The sequence below is a fragment of the Catharus ustulatus genome, chromosome 3 (genome assembly GCF_009819885.2).
Source record: "Catharus ustulatus isolate bCatUst1 chromosome 3, bCatUst1.pri.v2, whole genome shotgun sequence".
NCBI lineage: Eukaryota > Metazoa > Chordata > Aves > Passeriformes > Turdidae > Catharus > Catharus ustulatus.
In genome coordinates, this window is record NC_046223.1 from 17,979,479 (window position 1) to 18,005,358 (window position 25,880).

At 44.9% G+C, this 25,880-nt stretch overlaps 1 protein-coding gene across 1 annotated transcript in view; it reads left to right on the forward strand.

The window, feature by feature from the left end:
- Positions 1-25,555, forward strand: part of EHD3 (EH domain containing 3) — a 29,920-nt gene extending 4,365 nt beyond the window's left edge. Inside the window, exons 2-6 of the mRNA XM_033055783.1 lie at positions 2,779-2,955; positions 7,625-7,722; positions 20,711-21,123; positions 22,080-22,244; positions 23,534-25,555. Coding sequence (XP_032911674.1) covers positions 2,779-2,955; positions 7,625-7,722; positions 20,711-21,123; positions 22,080-22,244; positions 23,534-24,061 — 1,381 coding nt within the window. The 3' untranslated portion in view covers positions 24,062-25,555. The remainder of the gene's footprint in view (positions 1-2,778; positions 2,956-7,624; positions 7,723-20,710; positions 21,124-22,079; positions 22,245-23,533) is intronic.
- The last annotated feature ends 325 nt before the right edge of the window (positions 25,556-25,880 follow it).

Consider the following 25,880-nt stretch of genomic DNA (forward strand, 5'->3'; position numbering starts at 1 on the left):
CTTCCCCCCATCAGGCAGTGTCAATACAACCCCTTGTATTTGTCCTTTGCATAATGAGATTCTTGTGCTGCTGACACCCTGCTGCACAATGCACCCAAATCTCCCAGAGAGGCCTCACTTTAAATAGATGCTGTGATGGTGGGCAGTACAAATCTTCATCTCTCTGGTTTCCTACCACTTGTTGCACATAAATCAATAATGTTGGTGTGTAGCTGCTTGTTTTGTGCTTTTGTTGGGATTTTTTTATTTTGTGATTTTTTACACAAGAAATAAACACAGAAATGCTTTGAAATGTTAGTTGAGTGGAGCTGTGATAAAATTCTTTCAAGCAGGCTGTCTGGAGGAGTGTTGCTATTATGCACAGGAGTTTTGATTGGATTTTCTAGGAAGCTTTATCTATAAATAATAAACAACTTCCCCCCTCAACTATTTTTTACTTCTGCTCAAAAGTTGTCATATTGCACGTGCATTTCAAGCCTCTAAAAAAGAAAAAAGGTGGCTGTTACAGCAAGGCTGCAACCTGACATTGGGAGCAAGCAGCCTTTCTTAAAAAACTTTCACTTGTATTTAACACTGCCTATTTCTTTTGTCTCTAGTATTTGCATGGGGAGAATGCAAAGATTTATTTCTATGGATTCAGTGAATTCCCATCTGTATAAAGCCTTGACAGCAACGTCCATCAGGGCCTAGTGTTTGAATTGCCTTCTAGGAGGCGCAAGCTTAGTTTCTACCAAATAGCTGTGCAGTGTAGAGCTTTCACAGGCAATTGAGCCAAGAGCATTCATATGATAGTCTGCAGAGCCCTTGGTGGGAGAGAACTAGCCCCTTCTTCTTAGATGCTTCAAGCTAGAGAGGAGTTACTGTGGCTGCCAGGAAGGTGTGCTGTGATCATCAGCCAGAGAGGTGGCACACACCAGCACTACCTGCAGTCTGCTTTTCTTAAGTAATCACCCACTTTTACAGGAAAGTTTCTTTTTAGAGAAACCCCTACGTAAGGTTTAGATAAATAGGATATAGCCACCCTAGAATAGGTGGTCAGAGGGCTGCTCTCTTCCTGGATTATTCAGGTCTTTTAGAAGCTGTTCAACAGCTGCCATTCTGCAACTAAGAAGAGTCACTTCTGGTGCCCTTCTGGTGAGCATAGGACTTGGAAATCACTTTGGACAAAAGATACAAGAAAATACATGACAAAAAAACAGTAAAGGAGGTGTGGTCATCTCCTAAGGGAATTATGGATATCCTTTGTGGAGGTATTCTTATTGCAGTGTGAGTGTGTACTAAGCCAGATAAGTATCAGTGATTTGTCCTGGGTATGCATTTAGTTGTTTTATCTCTAGATTTAGTTGATTTGGCCTCGCCCATTGGGAACTGAAGACACATTTGCTGACATGGTATCAATAAATTACCTGCACAATTTTTTTGTTGCTCTTTAAACACTGGATAGTGATTACCTATGTTAAAATGACAGTGAAAGTAGGAACCCCTAAAAAGTTATCACAAGCCTTCATGCCAATGGTCTGTAGTCCTTCACACAGGAACTTCCCTCAGTAAGACTCACTTGAGTGAACCAGTTCTGGTGCTTAGACATACCAGTCTCATAAAAAAAGTCTCCAGTCCTTCTCCTGTTTCCTTTTCCGCATCCCCATAATCTAGTTTTAGCATCACAGCAATTCTGAAATAATCATTCTACCTACTGAGGTAGGTCAAAGCAATGGAAGAGGGAGTGCCAGGCTACCCTCTGGCAACAAGCAACACATTATTTTACTAACTTCCACAGTCTGGGGATAATTTTATTCTTCCCGTAACTAGCCAGAGCTTATCGCTTGTCACCTCTGACGCCATCCCATAGGGAGGGCTAGACCAGTTCTAGCTGCCTTCTGCAAGTCCCATGGACATAATGGTCTTAGTTTCAACACAGGGTCAGCAGGTGGTTTTCTGCACCCACACACACAAACACAGACCTGGCCTCAGTGCTGGCATTTGGCACCTTTGTGAGCCAAAGGGAGCTGTCCCATGCACATCCCATTGACCCACCCTGGATTTGGCAGGGTTAGTTAGGATATGCTGCCAGGGTCCTATTCAAAGCCCTACAACCCTGTGGGTTCTTTCCCTGAAATTTGCCAAACTACCTTCAGGAAGTAAGAAGGGATGCTGTACTTACTGTGCTATCTAGCTTGATGTATAGCTTGGAATATACTCCCCCACCCACGTGTGCAGTGCTCAATATGCTGGAGCAGTTTGTAGTGCAGACCTGTGGCTGCCTTTCAGAAGCACACAAGGACAGAGGCTGAGACTTCAGTCAAGTGCAGGGGAAGTTGGCATTTAAGCAACTGATTTAGACTGGGGGCTAAGCACATTAGTTGGATGAGTCTGCTGAAACGAGCAGCAGTGAAGTAATTGATATTGGCACCAAGAGCCAGTAGTGTTTCAGGATTAACTCTGTGATTGCAGTGAACTGCTGTTTTAACTTTGCTGTGCTAAATCTGCTCCAAATGTCTTGAGGATTGAAGTACACAAAATGATGCAACGTGATGAGAATCTCTTCCTAGCAGCTATAATCATCTCAATTTCTTAATCCACCTTAAATGAGCTTTCAGTGTTGAGATCCTAAGTAGAAAAGCTACCAAGACATGTATCAAACAATTCAGTGACAGTGCTAAAAATAGTCTCAGAAGGATCCATGCTCTTGAGCTTCATAATTGCACTGCAATCTTCAGTACAACTAATTTAGGACTTAGCAGCTCATGTCTCATGCCCACACCCTTTTTTCACTTACAGGTACCTGCTGGAGCAGGACTTCCCAGGGATGAGGATTGGACCAGAGCCTACAACTGACTCCTTTATAGCAGTTATGCAAGGAGATGTGGAAGGAATCGTTCCTGGAAATGCATTGGTGGTGGATCCCAAAAAACCATTTAGGAAACTCAACGCCTTTGGCAATGCCTTTTTGAACAGGTCAGTACTCAAGAACTCTCCTGCTCTGCGGAGTAAAGTTAGAATCTAACAAGCAGCACAGCCAGTAATATAAAGGGATAAGACACTTCTTTTCTTCCCATACACATGGCTGATGCAAAGCCAGTCCATTCCTGCCAGCTGAACCTAAGTCAGTTGCTGAAGGGCTGATAAATTCAAGTGTGACAAACCTTCATTTCACTTGAACAAACAAAACAAAAATTACATCACAGCCTACCCTCATCCTACAGGAGATAGAGGTAAATATCTTCATTATACTTGTTCTCCCCTGCTTCAGGATTTCTAGCTTCTATTTGTAATCAAAAGCAAGCTTTCTGTTCCCATGCCTTATACATACAACCTCGGGTGCAAATTGATGACCACTCTAATGTGTTTCCTGTAAAAAAGTGTACAGGGTGTTTGGACAGCGGCTCTGTGACATGAGGAACATAACCTTTCCATCCCCTAGACCCGACCCAGCCATAGGGAGGTTTTGGATCTAGGCCTTGCAGGAAGCCAGCAGCACACACCCATATCCTAGATGAGCACAAACTGTGCTGCAGAAGGCAACAAACTGACTACACCCATCATCGACGCCTTCCCTTAACGCAGTGTGGGAGACACTGGAAACATGGCAGCTGCTCAGCCAAACAGCCAGGAAAGCTGGGCTGGGCTCTGGCTCCCGTTCCATCTTCCAAGCTTAGAGAGTGACTGTCCAGAGGGTGCAGCATCTCCTACCAGCACTGACCTCAGGAGTGCTGGTGTAGGCTGCAGCGAAGCAGGGAAGGGGCCCACAGAAAAAGCATGGGGAGAAACTTGATGGCAGGAGAGGGACCTGGCTGGAGTCACTGCTGTGTGCAGTACCTCAGGGTGACAGGAAGAGGTATCTGATCACCGCACAGGAGCATCATTCAAATACACCAACATGGTCCTGCACCAGAGAGACTTTGAGAAGTGTTTGTCATTTCATAGGGCCTAGAACATCTGCACCTGACCAGGTTAGGACCAGGTTAGGTCAGGTGACTGCCCACTCTCTACACCAGGGCAGAATGGTTCTTTGCCTGGAGAGAATAACAGGCCTCTTGCCTGGAGTGCAGAAATCATGGATGACGAGGACATAATTCAGAGCAGCTCAGCTGATAGCCAAGAACAGCCACAGCTGGCAGACAGTTCACTGCAGAGAAGGAACATTAGGCCAGGCATGGGGGGCAAAAAAGCAAACACTTGTGAACTAGCTTGATGGATGTGTCCTGAATGCAATTTGCTCCTGATACAGCAAGGGATCTCTTCATGCATTAGCCCAGTTCACTGTTTCATGCTGTGCTCTTGTTATGCTTTTTCTACTCATCCTTCTTCTGGGGAAAGAATCAAGCCTGTGCCTGTGCAGACAGCAGGGCAGAGGGACACAGCAGTGATTCAGCAGCAGCATAAATGCAGTCCTTCTAGCAATGCAGGGAGTAGCCACAGCAGCTAATGACATCTTTCTCTTGCTGACATGCAAAAAGAGGGGGTAATGATTTCTAAACTGACAGAGGAGACACACTAAGGGGACTGGCTCAGCTGTGTGAGCATCACATGCTGAAAATGCAGATGCTAATTAGGAAATTAAACATATGCAAGAGTTGACTCAGAGGGCCAGAAATTTAGCACATGTAAGTCCTGGTGCATCCACTGGACCAGATCAAGCCACCCACATTTACTACTCCAGTGGGCCTGGCTTATGGGCAAGAGACAAGCAGAGCTATCTCTGCCTTGCACGTACTTGGTGCTGCTATATGTATGCCAAGGCCCTGACCTTAACTAGGAGGCTGTGAGCAAGAAATTTGTGGAGGGAAGCTAACGTCCAGGGGCCACTCCTCTAAGTTGAGATAAGAGTGGCCATGGGGAAGTCTGCTTTGCCCATGGATGGTTAAAGGTAACACTTGACTGTGAGCATCAGTGGAAAGGAACAGAGCAGCATGAGGCAGTAGCATTCACACAGGCCAAGCTGGTCTTGGCTGAGAGGTGGCAGCCCACAGCACTGTGTCCTGTGGGGTGCAGAGCCTGCTGCTCCAGCACTGAACATCCACCCTTAGCTGGGACTCCCCCCGCAGCAGAAGCTGGGATCTGCTGCTTTCCAGGAAGCAAGGGAAGACTGGAACAGTCAGCATTTGGCTGGGAGACAAGCAAATTGTGTTGCTCAGAGCCTGTATCCTCCCTCCCTTCATTCCCAGGAGATGGAGCACCTGCCCATGGCTGAAATGGAGATAGCAGGTCTGCAGAATCCTGTCTCTTGTCTGCTCTTCTCGCCCCAGGTTGTTCCTGGGCATTAAGAGAAGGGTTTGTTTTCCTTTCCCCAACTCTGCTGGCCAAACCCCACCCCTGGGAAGATTCCAGAGAGATGAGAAGTTGCACCTTGTTATCTGGAAGATATGTTTGGCACCAAGGGCCTGGAGCAAAATCAGGAATCTCACCCATTACTTTCATATCCCATGGAATAGGTTGCAAGAATTCCCCCACCCGCAAAGTCTGTTCTGGGAAGCTGAGGCAGAGTCAGTCCTGGTTTTGTGTTGTGAATAGCAGGAGTGGTAGATAACCTGTTGCTCCTTCAGCCCTATGCTCTGCCTGTAGAGGTAGTGAAACTCTGGTTTGGCATGATGTTCTACCCTTCGTATGGCCCCAAACAGAATTAGGTCGAGCTCCCTGAGGTCCTGCAGTTCTGCTGGGACAGCAGCAGGGCAGCAGCCTTAACTTTGCCAAAAGAGCCAGAACACACTCCCTCATGCTGGCCTCTGACCTTTATCTGAAATCTCCTGTAGAGTATACTTTTCCTAGACAAACTGGTGAAAAATCCCCCTGCACTATTTAATATTACAGCACAAGGAATACTCAGGGCTGTAACAATGAAGAGCAAACCTGGGTTGTCAGGAGAAGGGAATAACATGATCCCCTGAGCCTTTTGTTATCTGCTGCTGTGCCTGGCACTCAACAGGATAATCAAGCCAGTCCCCCTCTTTGATACGAAGTATTACACATTCAAAAATGCTCCCTGTTGCCACCTGCCAAGCTGGGGATGTGGGAAGCTGTAATATGTGGTCTGAAATAGCTGGCAGCTTAGGGGAGGAGACACTCTTTAACCCATGAGGATTCACTCTTATCAGAATCTTTGTGGAGTCATACAAATAGAACAGCTGGGTTGTGGCATAGCCTGGAGGAATTCAGAGGTGCAGGGGCTTTTGCAGAACCTGAGACTCAACCAGAGCACTGCAGGGCCACATCTGCCTCGGCTGCACTGAGTGGTCCTTGTGCCAGCCCCCATCCTCTGTGGTTCTGCCTCCTCCCACAGTAACATGCTTCTGTGACAGGATGTCACACCACCCTATTAATATGCATATGTACACACACACACCCCCATCCATGAAATGGTACCAGGAGCTAGGGAAGCAGATTTTTACTGTCCTTTGCTGTTACTAGCAACTGAAATAGATGAGCTGCATCCCACAAAGCACAAGTGATTCTTCTTAGGCAGTGATTTACATAGATACAGAATGGGGAACAGCTAGCTAAAGAGCAATTACACAAAAATGGAGCTGCAGAGGGGGGAGCAGTGAATTACAAAGTGAATGTGAGTTAACAGTGTCATACTGCTGCTAAAAAAGCAAACATGTCACTGAGATGTATAAACAGGACTGTCAACTCTAAGAGATAAGAAGCAATCCATCCACTCTGCTCACCACTAGCAGGGCCATGGCTGGAGTACATCAGCTTGTGGCATCATGCCCAAAGAAATATGTGGAACAGTTTAAGAGGACCCAAAGGAAGGCTGCAAGGGTCTTCAGGGATTTAGAAATGAGCTGGAAAGGCAGCTAGAGAGAACTGAAAGGAAAAATAAAAAACCACACAACTGTTTTCTGTAGAGGGAACACTGAGGGGAGCAGGATGACCATAGTGTACATTGTGACAACAGGGGAAAAATAAATAATTTTCCACATCTACTGTGTTTGTGACTAGGGGCATTATAGCATATGAAATTTAGATTAGACATTAAAAAAGAGGATTTACTGTAAAGGTTATTAAGTAATGGAGTATACTCACAGGAAATGTTGGTGAGTCTGCATTGTTATGGATTTGAAGAACACTTTAAGCAAATAACCTGACTGATCCTACCTTGAGGCAGAAGGATAGACTGAGCAACCTCTTGGGATCTCATGCTGCCTATGCTTTACTACTTCTGTGGTGCAGTAATAGCACACTTTTTGTCTGTTTAAGACCAGATTTGAAGGAGAGCAAAAGTCCTACAGCATTGCTGAATTTCTTTTAAAGCAAGTTATTTCAGTTCACTTGAGTTCAGGACTCTACAGAGGAATGTTTAACCAAAGAAAAACAAATACCACTTCTTGTTAAAATCTAAACAGCACATAAATGAAAAACCCAAATGTTTTCATAATTCACAATTTGGGGGCCCATATAAAAAAACCTGTCATAGGTCATGACTGAGACCCATGTTCCAGAGGCAGCAAAATAGAGAAAAGTGCTTAGTTCTAGTTTCTTTCTCATTTCTTTAAGTAACAAGCTCCAACCAAAGACTTGAGAGATTAGAGTCTGGTTTGTCCCATGCTGCCTGTGATGTTCAGCACTTCATAAGTATGTTTTACCTTTTCTAAATTTTTTTTAACACTTATTTTTGACATAGGTTTGTCTGTGCCCAGCTACCTAATCCCGTATTAGAAAGCATCAGTGTCATTGATACGCCAGGAATCCTTTCTGGAGAAAAGCAGAGAATTAGCAGAGGTAAGTCCCAAGTTCAGTTCTCTTCTAAATGACAGTAATGTACACCAAAGGAACTCTATATGATTTTCATTTCAAACTAGACAAGTTGTGGATAAAAGCAGTGGTAGGAGCCTCTCAGAGCTACAGCATGACTTTGCAAATGGAGACCAGAGGGACATGGTTAATCTGCAGAGAATTTAAATGTTTTCAGGGAAGGTTGCTGACAAGGTCAGCAGGACCTGTGTCGCAGTCCAGTATTTCCCCATGGAAGAGATTTCTATCAGAGTCAAGTAACACCTCTCTGCTTTACAGAAACAATTGCTTTCAGTGGCTTATTGATGATCCATAGCCAAGGCCCCCATTGTAATCAGCCTGGTTTCTTGCACTGGCCAGGTTTCCTAAATCTAGTGCAGGACTGGATTGGGTTTAAGAACCATTGGCACTCAAGTTCCTTATTGCAGTGGGGAATTTGGAAAGCCTGTGGACACTAAATCATAAAATCCTAGAGTAGTTGAGGTTTGAAGGGACATTAAATATCCTCTAGTTACAGCCCCCTGCCATAGATAGGGGCATCTTCCATTAGATCAGGTTGCTCAAAGCCTTATCCAACCCAGCCTTGAACACTTCCAGGGATGGGGCATCCACAACTTCTTGGGGCAAGCTGTGCCAGTACCTCACCACTCTCACAGTAAAGAATTTCTCCTCAATATGCAATATAAGCCTACTCTTTTTCAGATTAAAGCCATTTCCCTTTGTTCTGTCAGTTCAGACCCTTGTAATTGGAGCAGATGAGTAGCACAGAGTCTCTTAGTGAACTTCTGAGATCACTCTCAGACTCACCATCTGAAGTGGACAACATCTTTGTACTTTAAACTTAACCCCTGTGGTCACTTTCCTGCTTTGTAAGGTGATGGTGGCATAGCTTGCATTTCTGGAAGGTTCCTTAGATAAAGCTGGGAGCTATGCACCATTTCACTGGAAGAGAGCCAAGAGCAGTAATCTCAGCATTCAGGTTTGAGATCAGTTTTCATGCATACTGCCAATTAACAGTGCACACAGTTGAATTTCAGCACAGGCTTTATGCCGAAGTGATGAGGCCTTTCCCATATTTCCATGTTCTGCCCCATAAGATTTCAGATGACTCATGATTTTCCAAGTCCTATGACACTTTTGCATTGAAATTTTTCTTGGAAACTTCTTTTTTTTCCTTTTAATTGAGCAGCCACCTTGCACAGAGCCAGGTCTTGTTTGTTTTGCTGGGATTTTCCACCACAGGAACCTCAGCTAGCAAAGAAGTGTCAATAAAGCACAGCTACAGTTCACAAAAACCCCTCAACATTAACCTTTTTCAGTGTGGGCCTCTGCGTTGCTAGGGGATCAGAAATTCCAAGGTGTGCCAGCCTTCATGAGAAGGTTGAAAAATATGCTGTGCAAGCTTTCCTTTCCTCAGCAGAAAGTGTTATGGAGATTAAAAAAAATTGTATTATGTGGTGAAGACTTTTTTCCAGTCAAAAAATGCAACTGAAAGCAGCTACTTCTCCTGTGGAACTATTACAGTGAAGGAAAGTTGCTTAGGAGGAAGTATTTTTGTTGTTAAAAAAATTTAAAAGTGGTATAGGTGAGTAATTTCAAGCCCCTTTTCCAAATCTCTTCACTAATTCAAATGCTGACATGTATTGCAAGATTTTCCTACTTTTCAGCTGTTTACAGAACTAAAAATACCCTGCTGCAAAATAAACTGGCACTTCTTGCTGCTCCTTCTGCAAAAATTTCTCTGTCAGCTTTCCAGTGGGTCTTGGTGTCCCATTCTAGAGCCTGTCAGTCTGACCTTGGTGCTGGCAAAGGTCATGGAACTGATCATCATCATGGATCAGGCCAGGCAACAGAGGCTTATGAAAGGCAGGTCCTACTTGACCAGCCTGATCTCCTGTGACATTTACTGGATGGGGAAAGGCTGAGGATGTTACCTAGCTAAATTTAGTGAAGCCTATGACCCTGTTTCCCTCACATTCTCCTGGAGAAACTGGCTGCTCATGGCTTGGATGAGCACACCCTTCCTGGTGAAAACCTGTCAGGATGGCCAAGCCAAGAGTGGTGGTGAAAGGAGTTAAATCCAGCTGGAAACCAGTCACAAGTGGTGTTCCCCAGGGCTCCGTACTGGGGCCAGTCAAATCAAGGATCTGGACAAGAGGATTGAAAGCACCCTCAGCCAGTCTGAAGATTACACCATTCTGTTCTGGAGCATTGGTCTGCTGGAGGGTGGAAGGGCTCTGCAGAGGAATCTGAATGAATGGGACAGATCAATGGGCTGAGACCAGTGCTGAGTTTACAGTTGGATTCAATGATCTTAAAGATCTTTTCTAACCTAAACAGTTCTATACTTCCTGCAGCTTCTCTAATAAATGCCAGCAATGCCAGAACATGCTTGTAACACAGCACTGTTACGAAAGTCTCTGGTGTACTTTAACCCAAGTCAATAATGCCTCTGCAAACATTTGGAAACAGCTGAGGAGGCTAAAGGAGAGTCACAATTCTGTACATTTTTGCATGCTATACATGTTTGTAGAACTAGAGGTCTGTCTCAGCATGTGGAACAGATTCTTCCTGGACAACTTCTCTGCCCCCCAGTGCAATTAAGTGCACTTAGGACAGAAAATCGGCACATTGGCCCTGTGACTACAGTGTGTGGTCATTCGACCCTTTTGCTAGGTGGCAACTCTAGATGGAGTACAGCCTGATCTCCTGATCATCCTGCCATCCCAGGAATTTGCTCTGCTGTATCTCCAGCTAGACAAGGGGGCTGTCATGACCTGTCAACTAATCTAATCACAGCAGTTAAAAGTACAGTGTAGGTGGGATCTCACTTTGTAACTATTTACATCTGAGACACACTGAAAGTGATGACGTGGGCCAGGTCAGATGACCTTGTAATAGATACAGGACAAGATTGTCATCTGGTTTAGGTCAATATGGCTTTGTTGAGGCTGGGACAACTCCAGCAATTCCTGTCTAAAGAGTGCTGTGTTTAGGAATGCTGCTTCCAGGCATTGGCTTGAGCTGATCTCGAGGTGTTTGAAAGGGAGTACTCGCCTCCCAGCTCACATGGAGGAGGAATAGGAAAAAGCGGTGAGGCTGACATCTTTGTCACCAAGCCTGTAAGCCAGCTGACTTCATTAGCAAGTTGGTTTTGGAGACAGATAGAGCAGTAACATGGTCTAGGCAGAAAACAAGACAGCGCTGACACAACAAAAGTCTTCCACTCCTTCTATACCTTCCCAGCCCGCTCAGATTTCTCTTGGGAATGAAGCAATACCTTAGCGAGTCTTACAAAGGTTTTCCTAACTGCTTGCAACAGGAATGCTTGTCTTACCTTAAAAAGGTAAGCATCTTATCTTTCTAAGGTAAAAAAGGTAATTAAGGTGCTTACTTTTATGCTTAGGAGGTTCTAAGACCCTCAGACTGGGTTACCTGGGATGCAATGCCAGGAAAGAGAGTAGATAGTGAAGCAGCAATCTGTTATAAAATTGAAGGGGAAAGTAAAGATGTAAAAGATGTGGCAGGCTTTCCCAGCCTGCCCATCCCATGAGAACCAGCAGCATTTCTAAAAATAGGAAATTCTTCTCAGTGGGAACATCACAAGTCTGTCTCTTTCCCCATTAGATGTCAGGAGCATTAGTTAATCTATATAGTGTCAGCTTAGCAGAATACCATGCTGTCAAAGCGTAGCAATCCATGAGAGCCGCCTTACACCCCTGAATTTCAAAGCAGTAGCTGTTCCTGTTCTTGCATCCATGTTTCAAAGGGCAGGAGCAAGGGAACAAGGTTTAAGGGATTGATTCAGGGGCCAAGTCTGGGTTCTGAAGCTTTTCATTTGTCTGAACTCAACTCTGAATTAAATTCACTGCCTTGTTGCTGTTAAAGATGACAGATCTGACAGTCCCTTCACAGCCAGTGTGTGCACAAGCACAGGGTGCTGTTGTCAGTGCTAGCAGCACTCAGCCTCCCACAGCCAGCAGCAGGGCTTTGCAAATGGCTACCAAGCTTTGCTCCAAGGAATGCTGTATAATCCGAGGAAGCAAAGCTCTGCACTGGCTCTCTTCCAGGACTGCATGACCATAAAGGGCCCCCTTCCCCCACAGAGAGCCCATGAACTTTCCCAGTAGCAGAGCTGCAGGTTTAGGCCTATCAAGCAATTGAGGGTGCTGCAGTCTGTCATAGCTGAAGTGCACATCCCTTTGACGTGCAGTGACATCACCAGCACTGACACAGCAGCTGCTGCTGCTCTCAGGCTCTCGTAAAAAGCGTAGCCAAGGAGCTGCCTGCGCTGGTTTGACCTACTGAGCTCCTGACTCATGCACTGCTTTGTGGTGGGCACCCACGGTGTCACAGGTGTGGTAGCCAGACTCCCTAGGATGCACAGGTGTCATTTACAGGCTTTGTGGGAAATGTTTCCAGGATGTCCTAGCCCACAGCATCCTGTTCTTCACTGCTTCTGTGTTACCCTTGCCTGGAAGGCAGCCATTTCTCTCCTGATCTTTTTTACAGACTGGGACATGAATGTATGTCCACATTTAAAGAACTAAGGATTGCGTTGCCTTGTCCCTTGCTCTGTGTCCTTTTTGGTATTTATTGTTTCTAGAGGAGCATGAGGCTGCAGAGATGCCCATAGGGGAGGTATTTGTTCCAAAGCAGCACAGTCTTGTCTGATTTGACAATTTGATAACATTACAAATGCCATCCACTTGCAAAGCACTGTTCTGGTGTCACATCATGAGCTCAGGCCAGCCTGCTGAGAGGGAAAATGAGGAGGGGATGACTGTACTGAAATAAATGAGGACAGAGTGGAGGGCCACAGATCAGGTCATGCAGAGCCAGGACAGGAGTGAGGACTTCCTCATAATTCATCACCTTGTGCAGTCTGCCCTGCTAATGGAGCCACCTGGCAACAGGAACTCTTATGCTTCAGTGGCCATGCGTCCCTTGGGGCTGTGCTTTGCACGCTCTGCTGCCCATCTGTCTCGACCTACATCTGCCCTGAGTTGAGCACATCCAAGTCTGCCAAGTTCAGTGACACCTTGGCCAAGCTGTATTTGATCCCTCTTTTGGGGTAGTAATTCCTGGATATATCCTGAACACTTACTTTATATTCACTCTATATGCTGCCTTCTCCCTTTTCTGTGTTAGCAGTGACCATAAGGTCCTAGCTAGGAGGTAAGGACTGGCAGTGTCATTCCCCATTGGTTTTCTTCCCAGTACACACTATTCCAGCATTTTCCCAGCCTTCCACCAGTTCCATTCTGGCTTCAGTACAGCCTAAGCATCCCATAACCAAGGGAAAAAAACCTACCCACCAGCCTCACCCTTCTCCTGGGAAAGTAGAATTCCCAAATGACCAGCAGCTTCAGCACCAGAGACACTTAGTCACTCACCAGTCTGACAGCAAGAAGAAAAACAGCTAATAACAACAGTCTTGGTCACTGCAGAGCTCTCAGCCTGGCTGTGTCTCAAATAGCCATGCTTGGAAGGGAAGGGCAAACACCAAGGGAATTGATGTTCTCCCACTTCATGCAATGCTGTTTAGGGTATAATGGCAACAAAAATATTTTTTCTGAGAAGCTTTGTTACATGTGCTAGCAACAGCATGATACAAACTAAAGGCATCCACCCTGAAAGCCTCTAAAAGGGAGGCATTTCAAATATTTGCTATAATACTCCCCACTGGTGATGTTTGCTTATATTCTGTATTTCACTCTGCCTGGGAGGGTGAAAGTGCACTGGTTAGTTTTGACTTTCCAGTTCACCTCCATTACAGCTGCTCTGCCAACTTGCCTGATTTATCACAGTCTCACTTAACACATTCTGTTCCACTGAAATGCTCAGCTCTTACAGGCACTGTTCTGCACTTCCTCTTAAAAACAACACAAAAATGAGCAGAAAATCTGCACAGTTCTCTTTTTTATTTCTATAAATGAGCCTAACTCTTCTGACCTGAAAGCAGCATGCAAACAAAAGGTCAAGATTATATTTGGGGCTTGAGAAAGCCACACCATTATTTTATTTGGTATGGGGGGTGGGGGGAGAGAGGGGATGTCTCCAGGATTAGGATTGAAAATACTGATATGTTTTGCAGTTCCAGAACTGGAAGAGCGAAAAAAAGTAACACAAAAGAACAAGATTAAATGGCTGCACAGATAGAAAGGGCTGTGTATTTTTCTATTCCTGTTAACATACAGCAAGCATTTAATTTGTGTTACTAAACAAGTCTGATTTTTAGAACAGCTGTGCAGCTTGTCCATTTGTTGTGCAATGTGCACTCCAGAAATATTCTAAGTATCTATTGCATTGAGGGAAGATGGTCATGCCATCAGCATCTCATCAATTTGCATTATTTTTGCCCATCATGCATTCTTTCAGCATCCTGAGTAACAATGGAGAAGGAATGTGTTTCCTGGTCACTAGGAACTGGCCATTTCAGGCCAGCTTTTCAAGCGTGATTTCTCCTGAAATTTAAAGTATGAATGCAGTGGAACAGAGTTTGTATTTGGATGCTATAGTAAAAAAAACTTCCTTGCAATCCTAGCTACATATCAACGCTGCTATGCACTAATTTCTCTGGAAAACTTCCTGTGATCTCAAAATCTGTCTAGAAACTGTTTTGAGAGTAGGCCCAAGTACCAGGTAACTCTCAGGTCCATCTGCACAAGTGGCAAATATATAAAGTTGTAGAGGGGACAGATTCTGGCTGTGTGTACACAGGAGATTAACAGGCTGTTGTAGGGAAACTTAGCTCTGGACAGCTCTCTCCTCAGTTTTGCTCCACCTGATCTGAATGTGCCTACTGAGATTTTGTTCACTTTCCAGTGACGTAAAGCGAGAGCCCCATCAGGCTCCCAGTCTCTTTCCCACCCTGAAGCCCTTGCAGTAAACAACATGAAAGCAAAAGGCCACGCAGTCTGGCACTCCAGGTACTGGTTAATGTAAATGTTAGCATTGTTGCTAGCTCGGAACACAGATCTGCTGTGCTTTGAGTCCTTTTGCCTTTGCTTTGGAAACCTTAAAGCCTCCAAAACGTATTTAATGTTTCCATTAGTTTTTGGTACAGAGGAGAAGGAAATGTGGAGCACTGGCAGGAGGATGTAGTGCTCTGAATCAGCAGCTCCAGGACAGATTATTTCTTTGAGTACAGGCACAGTCAGAATTGATTGGCAAGCTGGGCCTGCTCTAGAAATTAGGGCATGCGACATTCAAAGAAATCTTTTCATCCCAAAGGCCTTCTGTGTACTTCCCAACACACCCACAGATAGGCATTACAGGAATCTCTTTATATTCCCTTGGAAGGCTGCCACTTCCAGAGAGGAGCATGGCAGCTTTTTGCAAAGGTGTTTTAGGATGAGCTGCAGTGAGGTGTATCCAGTACCCATCACTTGCTTTTCGTCATCCCTTCTGTCCTCTCCTTGCTGGTACCACCAGCTCCTCACCTTGAAATAAACTTGTTCAAATCACTGCTCTTCCACCCAGTCCCAGCTTCTTCATCTCTGATACTCTTACCCAGCACCCTTCTCTCTCTCGGCCACCATTGCTCTTTGGGTCTCATAACAGCCACCCAACCCAGCTCCCCACTCACTTTGTGTGTCCTCACAGGGATGTGTCACTTCCCTCTTCCTCCCCTCATTTTCTTCTTCTGACCTTCCTTCTCCTTTGCTCACAGCCATCTGTCACATTTGGGTAACACCTGCCCTTCCTGGCACGTTCTCCCCCTCCAGTGTCGGCTGCCTGCTTGTTTTGCAATGACATAAGTCTTCTTCCCTGGACTCTGAAGGGCTTTCAGGCAGGACATTGCTGTGACCAGTTAGACTAAGCCTCAAAACCCTCTTAATCAATTTTAAAAATTTAAGTCATAAGCTCCCTGGAATCAGCATTCATTTCATTTCATCTCCCCAGAGCTGTTCCCTCTCTAGGCAGTGTTCAGAGTGTCAGCTGTCCCACCTTGGGATGTTGTCCTCAGACAATCAGAGCCAGTCTCCCACTCATACAGGGACAGTGCCATAAAACTCTGCCTCTTAGAGTGGCACAGTCTGGTAAATCTTTCATCTCTGTGATGAAACATATCACCAGCTTTAGAAAGGTGAGAAGGAAGCTCCCAGTGGCTAAAATTCAGCAGGAAAGAGGTGAATTCTAAAAGCAGCAGCATGATTTACAGCAGTAATAACAGCAAGCTGTGATACCTGGTGCAAAGCAGCAGCTTTGGGGTTTTTAGCACTTCTTGATCTCACTGTTCCCATTCAACCCGACCTGAACTCCACTTCCACAGGACCTCTGGCTATGTTTCCACAAGACAGGAAATCAGTAGTATGCTTGCTAGCACTAAAAAAAAACCAGCACAAACAAAACAAACCTAAGCCAACAACCAGAGTAGCTACATGGTGAGAAATGCTGACCCAGTGTATGCCCACTCCTTGCTGGTTTAAATGGGCTTTAAAATCTTACAGCCAGGCAGATTTTGTGCTGGGTCAGGTATCATCCATCTTCCCACAGTCAGCATAAAGACTGTATCATGCCTGATCTGACTTGACAGAATGTAATTGCATAATCCTGCCAGATCTTGGTGAAATGCACAGTGCCAGGTATTCCAATGGCACACAGACAAGAATTCATTAGGCCAGCCTGCCTTACAGAGTCTAGGTGGCTGGGTGTCTGCAAGAACATCATTTTCTCTGCAGGCTGACCCCTCTGACAGTCCTGCTGACTTGTCAGCTTTGTGCTAAGTCTGTTGAGTCCTTTTCATGCTGTCAGAAGGAGACCTGTCCCATGAAAAAAACATCTGATGGAATAAAATTGTTATCGTGTTCATCTTGTCCTCCTAGTACTGTATGATTTGGATTCATTTTCTCTTCACATTCGCCGTATCTGGAGGTTGGGAAAGAAGCCGCATCAGTGATGTTAGAGAATGTTTAAATATGCAGCATATTTTTCAACAGGGTTGCAAGTACAACAGACAGGCATTACTGAACAGCAAATTCCTCCTTTTGCAGTCCTGTCTGAACATCCCTGTAATAATGGTTTTGCATTAATGCAGCTTTGGCAAGCAGATGGCTTCCCTACCACTCTGTAAGTTCACAATAAAACCGTGCTTTGTTTCGTGGACAGCTTCACCCATCTCTGAAACACTGCCAAAGCAGAGAGAGCGACTGCCTGCTTTTGTGAGAGGCCTTAGCAACACCCTACAACATAGAGAGGCGTAGGGAGACAACACATTTGCAGTGGTATGAGCAAGGGACACCAGGAAAACTCCTAATTTGACTGCAGCTGAAGATAAGTTCTTGGTCTAAGCTCACACAGTAATAAACTGCTGGAAGAAAGAGGCAGGCCCAGTGTATCTGTGAGATGAAAAATGGGCCAGGAGGGAGGAAACCAAAGCAAGGCTATAATGCTTTAATTTAGTTACAGAATAAGCCTCATGTTTTCAGGTATTGAACACTTCCAGTTCTGGTTGGAGCCAGGCAAAATGTGCCGAGTTCTCTGTGTCCTTCAAACCCTTCAAAAATGAAAGCTCCAAACTAAACATTAAAATATTAACCTAAGACCTTATTTTTAAATACCTTTATTAATAGCTTGCTCTTAGCTATTTACACTGCCATCCTGCTATCCAAATACTTTAGCAACAATCTACTCTATTATACACTAAAAGCAAGTCTGAAAAGTCAATCCCATGAATCACATCTGTAGCAATTTTCTAGGCACTGTGTTCCTAAACACCACCACAGTCAGTGACTCCAAGTGGATGGTTGTAAACAGAGCTCTGTGCCACGTCATGCTGTGTGTTAAGGAACTTTACAGCACTCAGGATAACTTTTCCCTCTTTCCCTCTATAGTGTTCCATGTATGGAATACATACACTTACACCTTGTTTTTCCTTCCAAGTACCTCCATACAGAGGAATGCAGCTGTAATCACACACCGGACTTGTTTCTTGTTTAGCTGGGCACCAATAGGAGAGGCTCCCCAGAGGCAGAGCAAGTGGGACATACAAGGGAAGGGTGGTGGGTTGGGCTGTTGTCCAAGCTTGGGATATGGTGGTGTTTCAGAGCAGCCAACAGCAAGTGTTACTCTCCAGAGCTGTTCTCTCTTTAATGGAGATATGCAGGACAGCTGTCAGGAGACTATCTCTGGACAAGCAAAGAAGCCAGGCAAGAAAGTCTGCTAATCAATCTAGACATTTAATGAAGTCCACAGGGATATTCAAGACTCATTGTATATTACTGTAGCGGCTGGGAATACACAAAAAACCTGAGCAGATATTAATTTCCTCTTCTTGCTGGGTAGCACAACATTTGTTTTTGTTAATAGGAAAGAGAGGCTCAGGAAATAGATACCTTTTAACTGGTACTCTGGATACAGGATAAAAGCCATGAGAGCTAAGGACCTAAAGATACTTTTGGACAAACCTTGAGACCCAGACTAAGGTCAGCCTTCCAAGTCCTCAGTTAATACCAAAACTGCAATTACACTTTTTTCTATACCTCTCTTTTTTACAATAATCAGTTGCCACTTTTACTAAATCCCTGCAAAGTGGGCTGAGTGTCGGGTGCAGGCACTTTCTCCAACTCAACCCAGCCCCTATTAACACAACAGAGAGCATAACAGTGACTGTTCCTCTGCTGTCTGAGGGAAACCATCCACCTGATCTGTGACAGGACATCACTACAGCATTACAAGGTAGGCTAGAGAGCATGGCTGGTTTCCACTTCATTCTCCCAGGAATAAGACTGGACAAAGTAGCTATGGTACAATTCAAACATGTGCCAGCTTGACAAGAAAACATCCCAGTCCATGAGATTTGACAAGGTTAAATGCACAAACATCTCCAAATAAAGTCACCCTGACTCACTGCTTCCATGATGAAAAAGCAAGCTGTGTAGCTCTGTGTATGAAGAATAAACTGTGCTGCCATGCCAGATGACTTCCAGCCCTGGCAGAAGTGAACATAAAGTCAATGTATCTTTTGTTTAGCAAAGTTTGAGGGGGCATGGGAGGTCCCTGTTTGCACATTGGCTGATCTGCTTGCATAGGGACAGCTGACAGCCTGAACCCAGGCCAAGTGAAGCGAGGTATTCAGCACTGACTTTGTCCTGCTGCCTCTGCCCCCAGCACAGGTTAGGAAGGAGTCAGCTGATCTTTGCAGCAGATTTGCAATTAGAGCAGTGGAGTAGAGCTCCCAGCAGCCAGAGCACCTGAGGTTAAAAAGCTGAGGTTAGCACCTAAGATTAAAAAAGGCAGTTAAAACTGACTCATGACTGTGTTTGAGGTCAGACGCACAGACTGAGCAAGATACACAGCTATCAGTATAATGTATTGAATGTTCAGCAGGTCTTTTCAAAGCTAATACTGATTCTGAATTCTCTGAAGTTCTCAGCATCAAACATAGCTGAGCAAAGAGCCAGGGCCCAGCATTGCTTGCTCTTGTTAGAGGAGACGCTCGTGTTCTAGTAAGCAGAAGGACACTGGTGGGACAAACGTCTTTCATTTGAGATTTCTGTAGATTCCATGGAAGAGAGCTGGGCAGTGTCTACATCTAAGAACACACACCTCACACATCCACACTCTGCCACTCCCTCTTCCTGTAAGGAGCAAACTCTAATTGACTAAAGCAGAACACTGCCCAGTAATAATACTTCAAAGTTGTATAAAAGTTCTCAGTGGCAAAAAGTTAATACCAATTTATCCAGCTGAAGAGAAAGTTCACACAGGCTTTACTCCTGACATGAGAGCTGGGATTTCACTCCAGTTTGCTTAGTCATATGGAAGAAATGGCCAGAGTGAAAAAGCAAGATCAGAGCTCTGCTATCCTCCCTTCTGTAGTTCCAGTCTAATGATTGGGCTGCACTGGTTGCCTCTAGGTTTTACAGGGGACAGAAGGAAAAAAAGGAGGAAAAGGAAAGGGGAGCAGGAGGAAAATGCACCAAACTAATTATCATGTATTTATTCATTAAAGCCAGGATTAAATTAGTATATTAAAGGATTTGAATGCAAATAGCATTTGCTCTGTCCTGATTTCCCTTAACAAAGTGCAGCACTCCAGTGACTCAGATAACCCCAAATGTTGCACAGCATAGGAGAGACTGACAGAGCAGGGGGAGAGAACCAACCAGTCTCTCTCCAATACTTTAAAGAAGGATTAAAAAACCACCACTGAGCTAGGAAAAAAGATAATTTTGTTGCTATCATTACTATTGTTTTAGGGACTTCTCCACACTCTATTTATTATGCCCTGTACTGCTTAGAGGTGGACCCAGTCTGACACTGAATCTATTATCTTTAGTCCTGTGGCACGTGAAATTTGAGCCCACTGTTCCTGGTCTGTGTCTGCCTCTGGTATTCACAGCAATGCTGTCTGCTAAGCGTCAGGCTCTTGGCTAAGTGAACACAAATCATTTGGCTTTGTGCACATGCAGCAGGTATGACAGGGTGATTACTCTGGTAAGCAAGATTATTTGCATGCTGAGTTTTGAATTAAATGGGACAAAGTTAGTCTTGCACAACTAGACAAGGCCTGAGATTTATTAAGCAGTGGAGATATGCATCTCAAACCAGTCGGGGTGCAAGTATTGCAATTATCCAGCTTTCTACAGTTTTTGTAGGGTATGCTGATGGCCAGTCATTCACAAACTAGACCTCTTTTGTTGCTGCATACAAGACTTGTGCAGTAGGTGTTGAATACAGCAGTTGCTCCTTAATGTGCATTTTAATGAAGATCTGGAGCTCAAGTTCAAACTCCTTTGGGTGATCTCTTAATGTGGAGAGGACGAGAGCTGTCCTTAACCTTAAATATGCTGTGACATTTCCATGTGGAGAACAGTGCCTCATATCCTTATCAAGCTACCTGCTCTACTGGGAAAGCCACTTCCTTGCAAGCTTACCCTCAGTTAGGTACAGATATAGTTTGAATACAGCAAATAGGCTCTCTACTCCCATGTTTGCTGCATCTCTGCTCTTCCTCCCCCCCTTGCAGGATATGACTTCGCTGCTGTACTGGAGTGGTTTGCAGAACGAGTTGACCGCATCATTCTGCTCTTTGATGCTCACAAGCTGGACATCTCTGATGAGTTCTCTGAGGTCATCAAGGCCCTGAAGAACCACGAGGACAAGATGAGAGTTGTTCTCAACAAGGCTGACCAGATAGAGACTCAGCAGCTGATGCGGGTGTACGGTGCCCTCATGTGGTCCCTGGGAAAGATCGTCAACACTCCCGAGGTCATCAGAGTCTACATCGGCTCCTTCTGGTCCCATCCACTGCTCATCCCCGACAACCGCAAGCTGTTTGAGGCAGAGGAGCAGGACCTGTTCAGGGACATCCAGAGCCTGCCCCGCAACGCTGCCCTGAGGAAGCTGAATGATCTCATCAAGCGAGCACGGCTGGCCAAGGTAGGTATTGGCATAGAAGCCCCAAGCATTTGGTTTGGGCTGTCTGCAGCATGCAGCCTATGGAGAAGTGTTCAGCTTGCAGAACTGGTGGATCCTACACTTTTTCCATCCCATTTAATGCATGTCCAGCATACGAGCCCTGTGTTAATATGAGAAGAAAACAACTCCTTTGTTTGGTGTGTCAATCTTGGCAGGCCAGGAGTGAGGAAGGTAACTACAGATCAAAGCAGGTAGCACTTGAAGGGATCTGGAAAGCAGATTCTCTGTGGTAGCAACTTGAGAATGAGGACCAATTCAGTATGTCAGAATTATACACAAAGGGAATTGATAAGTTCTAGGTCTTTTGTTTTAAAATTTCTTAGCCAAGAGAGGTACCTGGCTTAGATGGATGGTCATGGAGAGTCACACAAACAATAAATAAACCTGTAGTATTCCTGAGTATTTGAAATAAACTGAAAGAAGCCCCTGAAAATACAGGAACAAACCCCACGTGAGTTGAGAAAAGAGATCAAAAGATCTCTCAAATCTTTCAGTTCAAGGGCCTTCATTTCAAGAAGAAATGCTTGATTCACCATTAAAATAAAGCCAGAATGTTGCATAAGTTAAGGACTGGTGTTTATACTAAAATATTGGACTGGTATGTTTGGACTGGAAAAGGACTGTTCTTTTGGAGGCCACGCCCAGTGGAAGAATAAAACCTCACCACTCTGTCCAGAAAGTGTATATGAATGTCACTGTACGCTCAGGATTACACCTTGTGTCAGCACAGCCAGAGCACACGGCTGAGCATTTAGCACTGGAATAACAATCCATAGGTCCAAGCAAGCTGAGGAGCTGAGCTTGCTCTTCAGGGTGGGACAAGATGCAGTTGAGTCCTAGGCACAGATACTCTGCTGAGAAGAATTTTCTGATGTGCTATTTAACATTTATCTTCTTTCCAAATTAATTCCCTTCAGGTTCATGCCTATATCATCAGTTCCCTAAAGAAGGAAATGCCCTCAATGTTTGGGAAAGACAATAAAAAGAAAGAGCTTGTTAACAACTTGGGAGATATTTATGCCCGGATTGAACGGGAACATCAGATCTCGCCAGGAGACTTCCCTAATCTGAGAAAAATGCAGGTAAGCAGTGGCATCCTGGCAAACATCCAAGGAAAGAGCATTATAGTAACTGCAGGGAATACAGCAGAGCCATGCCAGACATTGATTGTTGCCACCTGTGGGAATAGCCTGGTGTAGTGTTGAAATGTGCCTTAAAATATGTGCAGGCTATATTTGGGCATGAGCACTTCTTACACGCAGAGCTCATGTGAAGCATTACAGCTTCACATTCATTTCTCATATCTTTGCCTGAAGATCATTTTACAGCAAATGATTTGTTCTGCTTTTCTTTATTTTTAATTCCAGGTTTCAGTTGCAGATTTTTTAGGCCTAAGCATACTGTTAATTTATAATAAAAGGAAACCTGTGTCCTGAAAAGACTACATATGCCACATTCTTCAAGAGCTGTATTTGTCTTTTTGTTTCTAGAAAGAAAGGAAGGTGTGAAAACTTAAAGCCCCTTTTTAAGCAGAGAAGCAGGTTTTCTGTTCTGCAGACCTGAGACTAGCCCAGTGTTCATGCAAGTCAAAAACTTCAAAGGACCTTGGATCAGAGCCTTGTATTGTACATTGAGGCAATGCTGGACACTGCTGCATTGCTGCATGGCTTCAGTCCAAGCAAAAACCTGTTCTGAGTTCTAGCTGTTGAGGTTGCTATTAGTTACCTATGGAAAACAGCATTTGCCTATTTTTGAAAATACATTCTTCCTAAGTTGTTGGGAATGAGATCTATGGGGTGTGTCCAATAGATCTCCTTCACTGCTTGTTAAATTGCATTTTAAAAAAAACTATCAATCCAGTTGGAGTGAATAGTGTGGATTTAATGAGTAAAGGGTACAAGATAAAGCTGTAGGTCTTTCTGCAGCTAGAAGAGAGTTCTCTGCAGGCCCTACTCAAAGCCCTATTGCTTAGCTGTGAAATTGCAGAATCTGAGCTATGCTGTAAAGACATGCTCACCGCCTCTTACAGATGTGCTACCATCTTGATGGCATCTGAAAGATGCACTGCATGGTAATGGGTACAATGGTCTTTTGCCAGGTGACATCTCCCTCCCAGAGTGCAACCAGTTTGCCTTGAACTATTTGGTCATTTTCTGTAGGACTTACGAGAGGATTAAAGTAAGAGCAAGGCCAGCCAAGGAGACCCCACCCCATGCTGAAAGCCGGGCTGTCAGAGGAAGGAATGCCAAGCTCCCCACTCCTCTGCAATAGCAGGGTTTTGTGAGCCAAGCAGCAGGCAGGCATCCACTGCACACCATTACTCCACCATACACAGCCATGTTGCTCACCTCTTGCTATGTTCTATTTTTAGGACCAGTTGCAAGCCCAGGATTTTAGCAAGTTCCAGCCTCTGAAGAGCAAGCTGCTGGAGACCGTGGAAGACATGCTGGCCAACGACATCGCCCAGCTCATGGTGCTTGTCCGCCAGGAAGAGTCCCAGCGGCCAACCCAGATGGTGAAGGGAGGAGCCTTCGAGGGCACCTTGCACGGCCCCTTCGGCCACGGCTACGGGGAAGGGGCCGGAGAAGGGATCGATGACGCCGAGTGGGTGGTGGCCAGGGACAAGCCCATGTACGACGAGATCTTCTACACACTCTCGCCTGTCGATGGTAAAATAACTGGTGCCAATGCCAAGAAGGAGATGGTAAGGTCTAAGCTGCCCAACACCGTGCTGGGCAAGATCTGGAAACTGGCTGACATCGACAAAGATGGCATGCTGGATGATGAGGAGTTTGCCTTGGCGAATCATCTCATAAAAGTCAAGTTGGAGGGTCATGAGCTGCCAAATGAGCTCCCTTCCCATCTCCTCCCTCCATCCAAAAGGAAAATAACAGAGTGAAAGGAAGCTTACAGGGGAGAGGGAAAGGGAAGGGGGAAATAAAAGATCTAGAAAAACATGTTTACTTAAATTATACCTTTAGATGTGAGATCACATTTGGATTTATACCTACTTTGCTGTATGAAGAACAAAATCTAAAGCAGAACAAAAAAGTCCAATCCTTCATGATAATATGCAATTAACTCTTCCAGTGTACTGTCCCTGCTTTCTAATGTGTAGTCTGTAAATATGAAGGTAAAGAAAGGATGTTGCAAACTAGGAGACTCTGTTAAGCACGAGTAGAAGAAAACCTGAAGTGGGCTGCATTTTTGGAGAGTGGAATAGGCACTAATAGAAATCTGCTAACTGCCAGTATCACTCCTGAGCTTTGGCTGCACCTTCTGCCTTTTAATGGGTCTTGCAAAATTCAGGAGACTAAGAAAAACCACAAGGTCTTCAAGCTATTGGCCAAAATAAGGAGCATTTCCTAATTAACATAAGCCCACACTAAAATACTAGATATTAAACCCCAGAGTTAAGAACTTTAGGAACCTCGATTCACCATTAAGATGCAAATTTTACAAACGTTCCCCTGTCCTTAAAGAAAAATATGTGAATAAAATCTGAAAGAGCTCTGAACTGGGCAGCTGGAGTTCTCATTGCTCACTGGGACAGGCACACAGAGTTCCCAATGATCGCTACCTCCCATTCCGTCCCCAGGGGAGATTCACTCTGCAGGCATGGCCAAGAGGAGCACACTCCAAGGGACGCAGAGGGAGGGGCCCTACAGGTGGACATGGGGTGGGTGGGAAGGGAGGAGCAGCGCTTCCAGGCTCACCCAACATTTCACAGCCAGTGGGTAGTGTTTGCTCTGTGAACAGTGGTGGTGTCTGTGATTCCTGTGAAGTGACGTGTTTGCTCATCGTGCACAGTGAAAGCTGCGAGGCCCCATTCTCACTGTACAGATACAAACCCCACACGGTCAGGTGGATCCATCACAAGGGCACAACACAGAGGGGCACTGGGCAGAGCCTGCTTTGCTCTGTGCCTCCACAAACCTAGCCAAGATGTCAGCCTTCACACACCCTCCCCACCACACAGTAACACTTGATCCCCTCCAGAACTTCCACCCTGAGCCAAGAGACCATCCTCACTTCTTTCATGCTCTACGAAATTTTTGTTCTCAAGATCCGATTTTAGCAGAAATCCCTGAATTTCCTGTTTCATTGCCTGAACACGCACGTGCGCGCACACTCTTCTGGTTTTTGTTGTTGCTTTGGAGCAGTGTGTTGTTCCAATCCTGTTGTCACTTTATATAAGCTGAGCTCCTACTGTGATGAAAAACCAAGATAAGTATAACTTATTTTATATCTCTTGTGTTCATATTATATAGAGAAATATATTCTGTGTATGTAGGATGTGCTTATTGCAGTACATTTATCACTTGTCTTAAAAATTAATGCATTAACCTTTTTTGTACCCTGGTCCTAAGACATTATTAAAAAAGAAAGGCCAGATCTGTCTGCTTCTTTATACAGCAAAATGAAATGCAGCTGAAAAGAAAAAAATGCCTTTTTCTAAGTGCAACAAAGGGAGGAGATTATCCTTATGCACATTCCCAAATGTGCATGTACAGGTCAGCCCAGCTGGGCTCGGGTGTGCACTGCTGAATGACTGGTTGACATCTGCAATATCTTTCTCTCTTGGCAGTCTAATCACAACCTCCATACTTGCCAAAGCAAGAGGCATTGTACCCGTGATTCACCTTGTTCAGTGTAGTGGAGAGGTAACAACCACATTTCAGTGGAATAAAGAATGTATTGAAGGAGTTTGTTCCTGC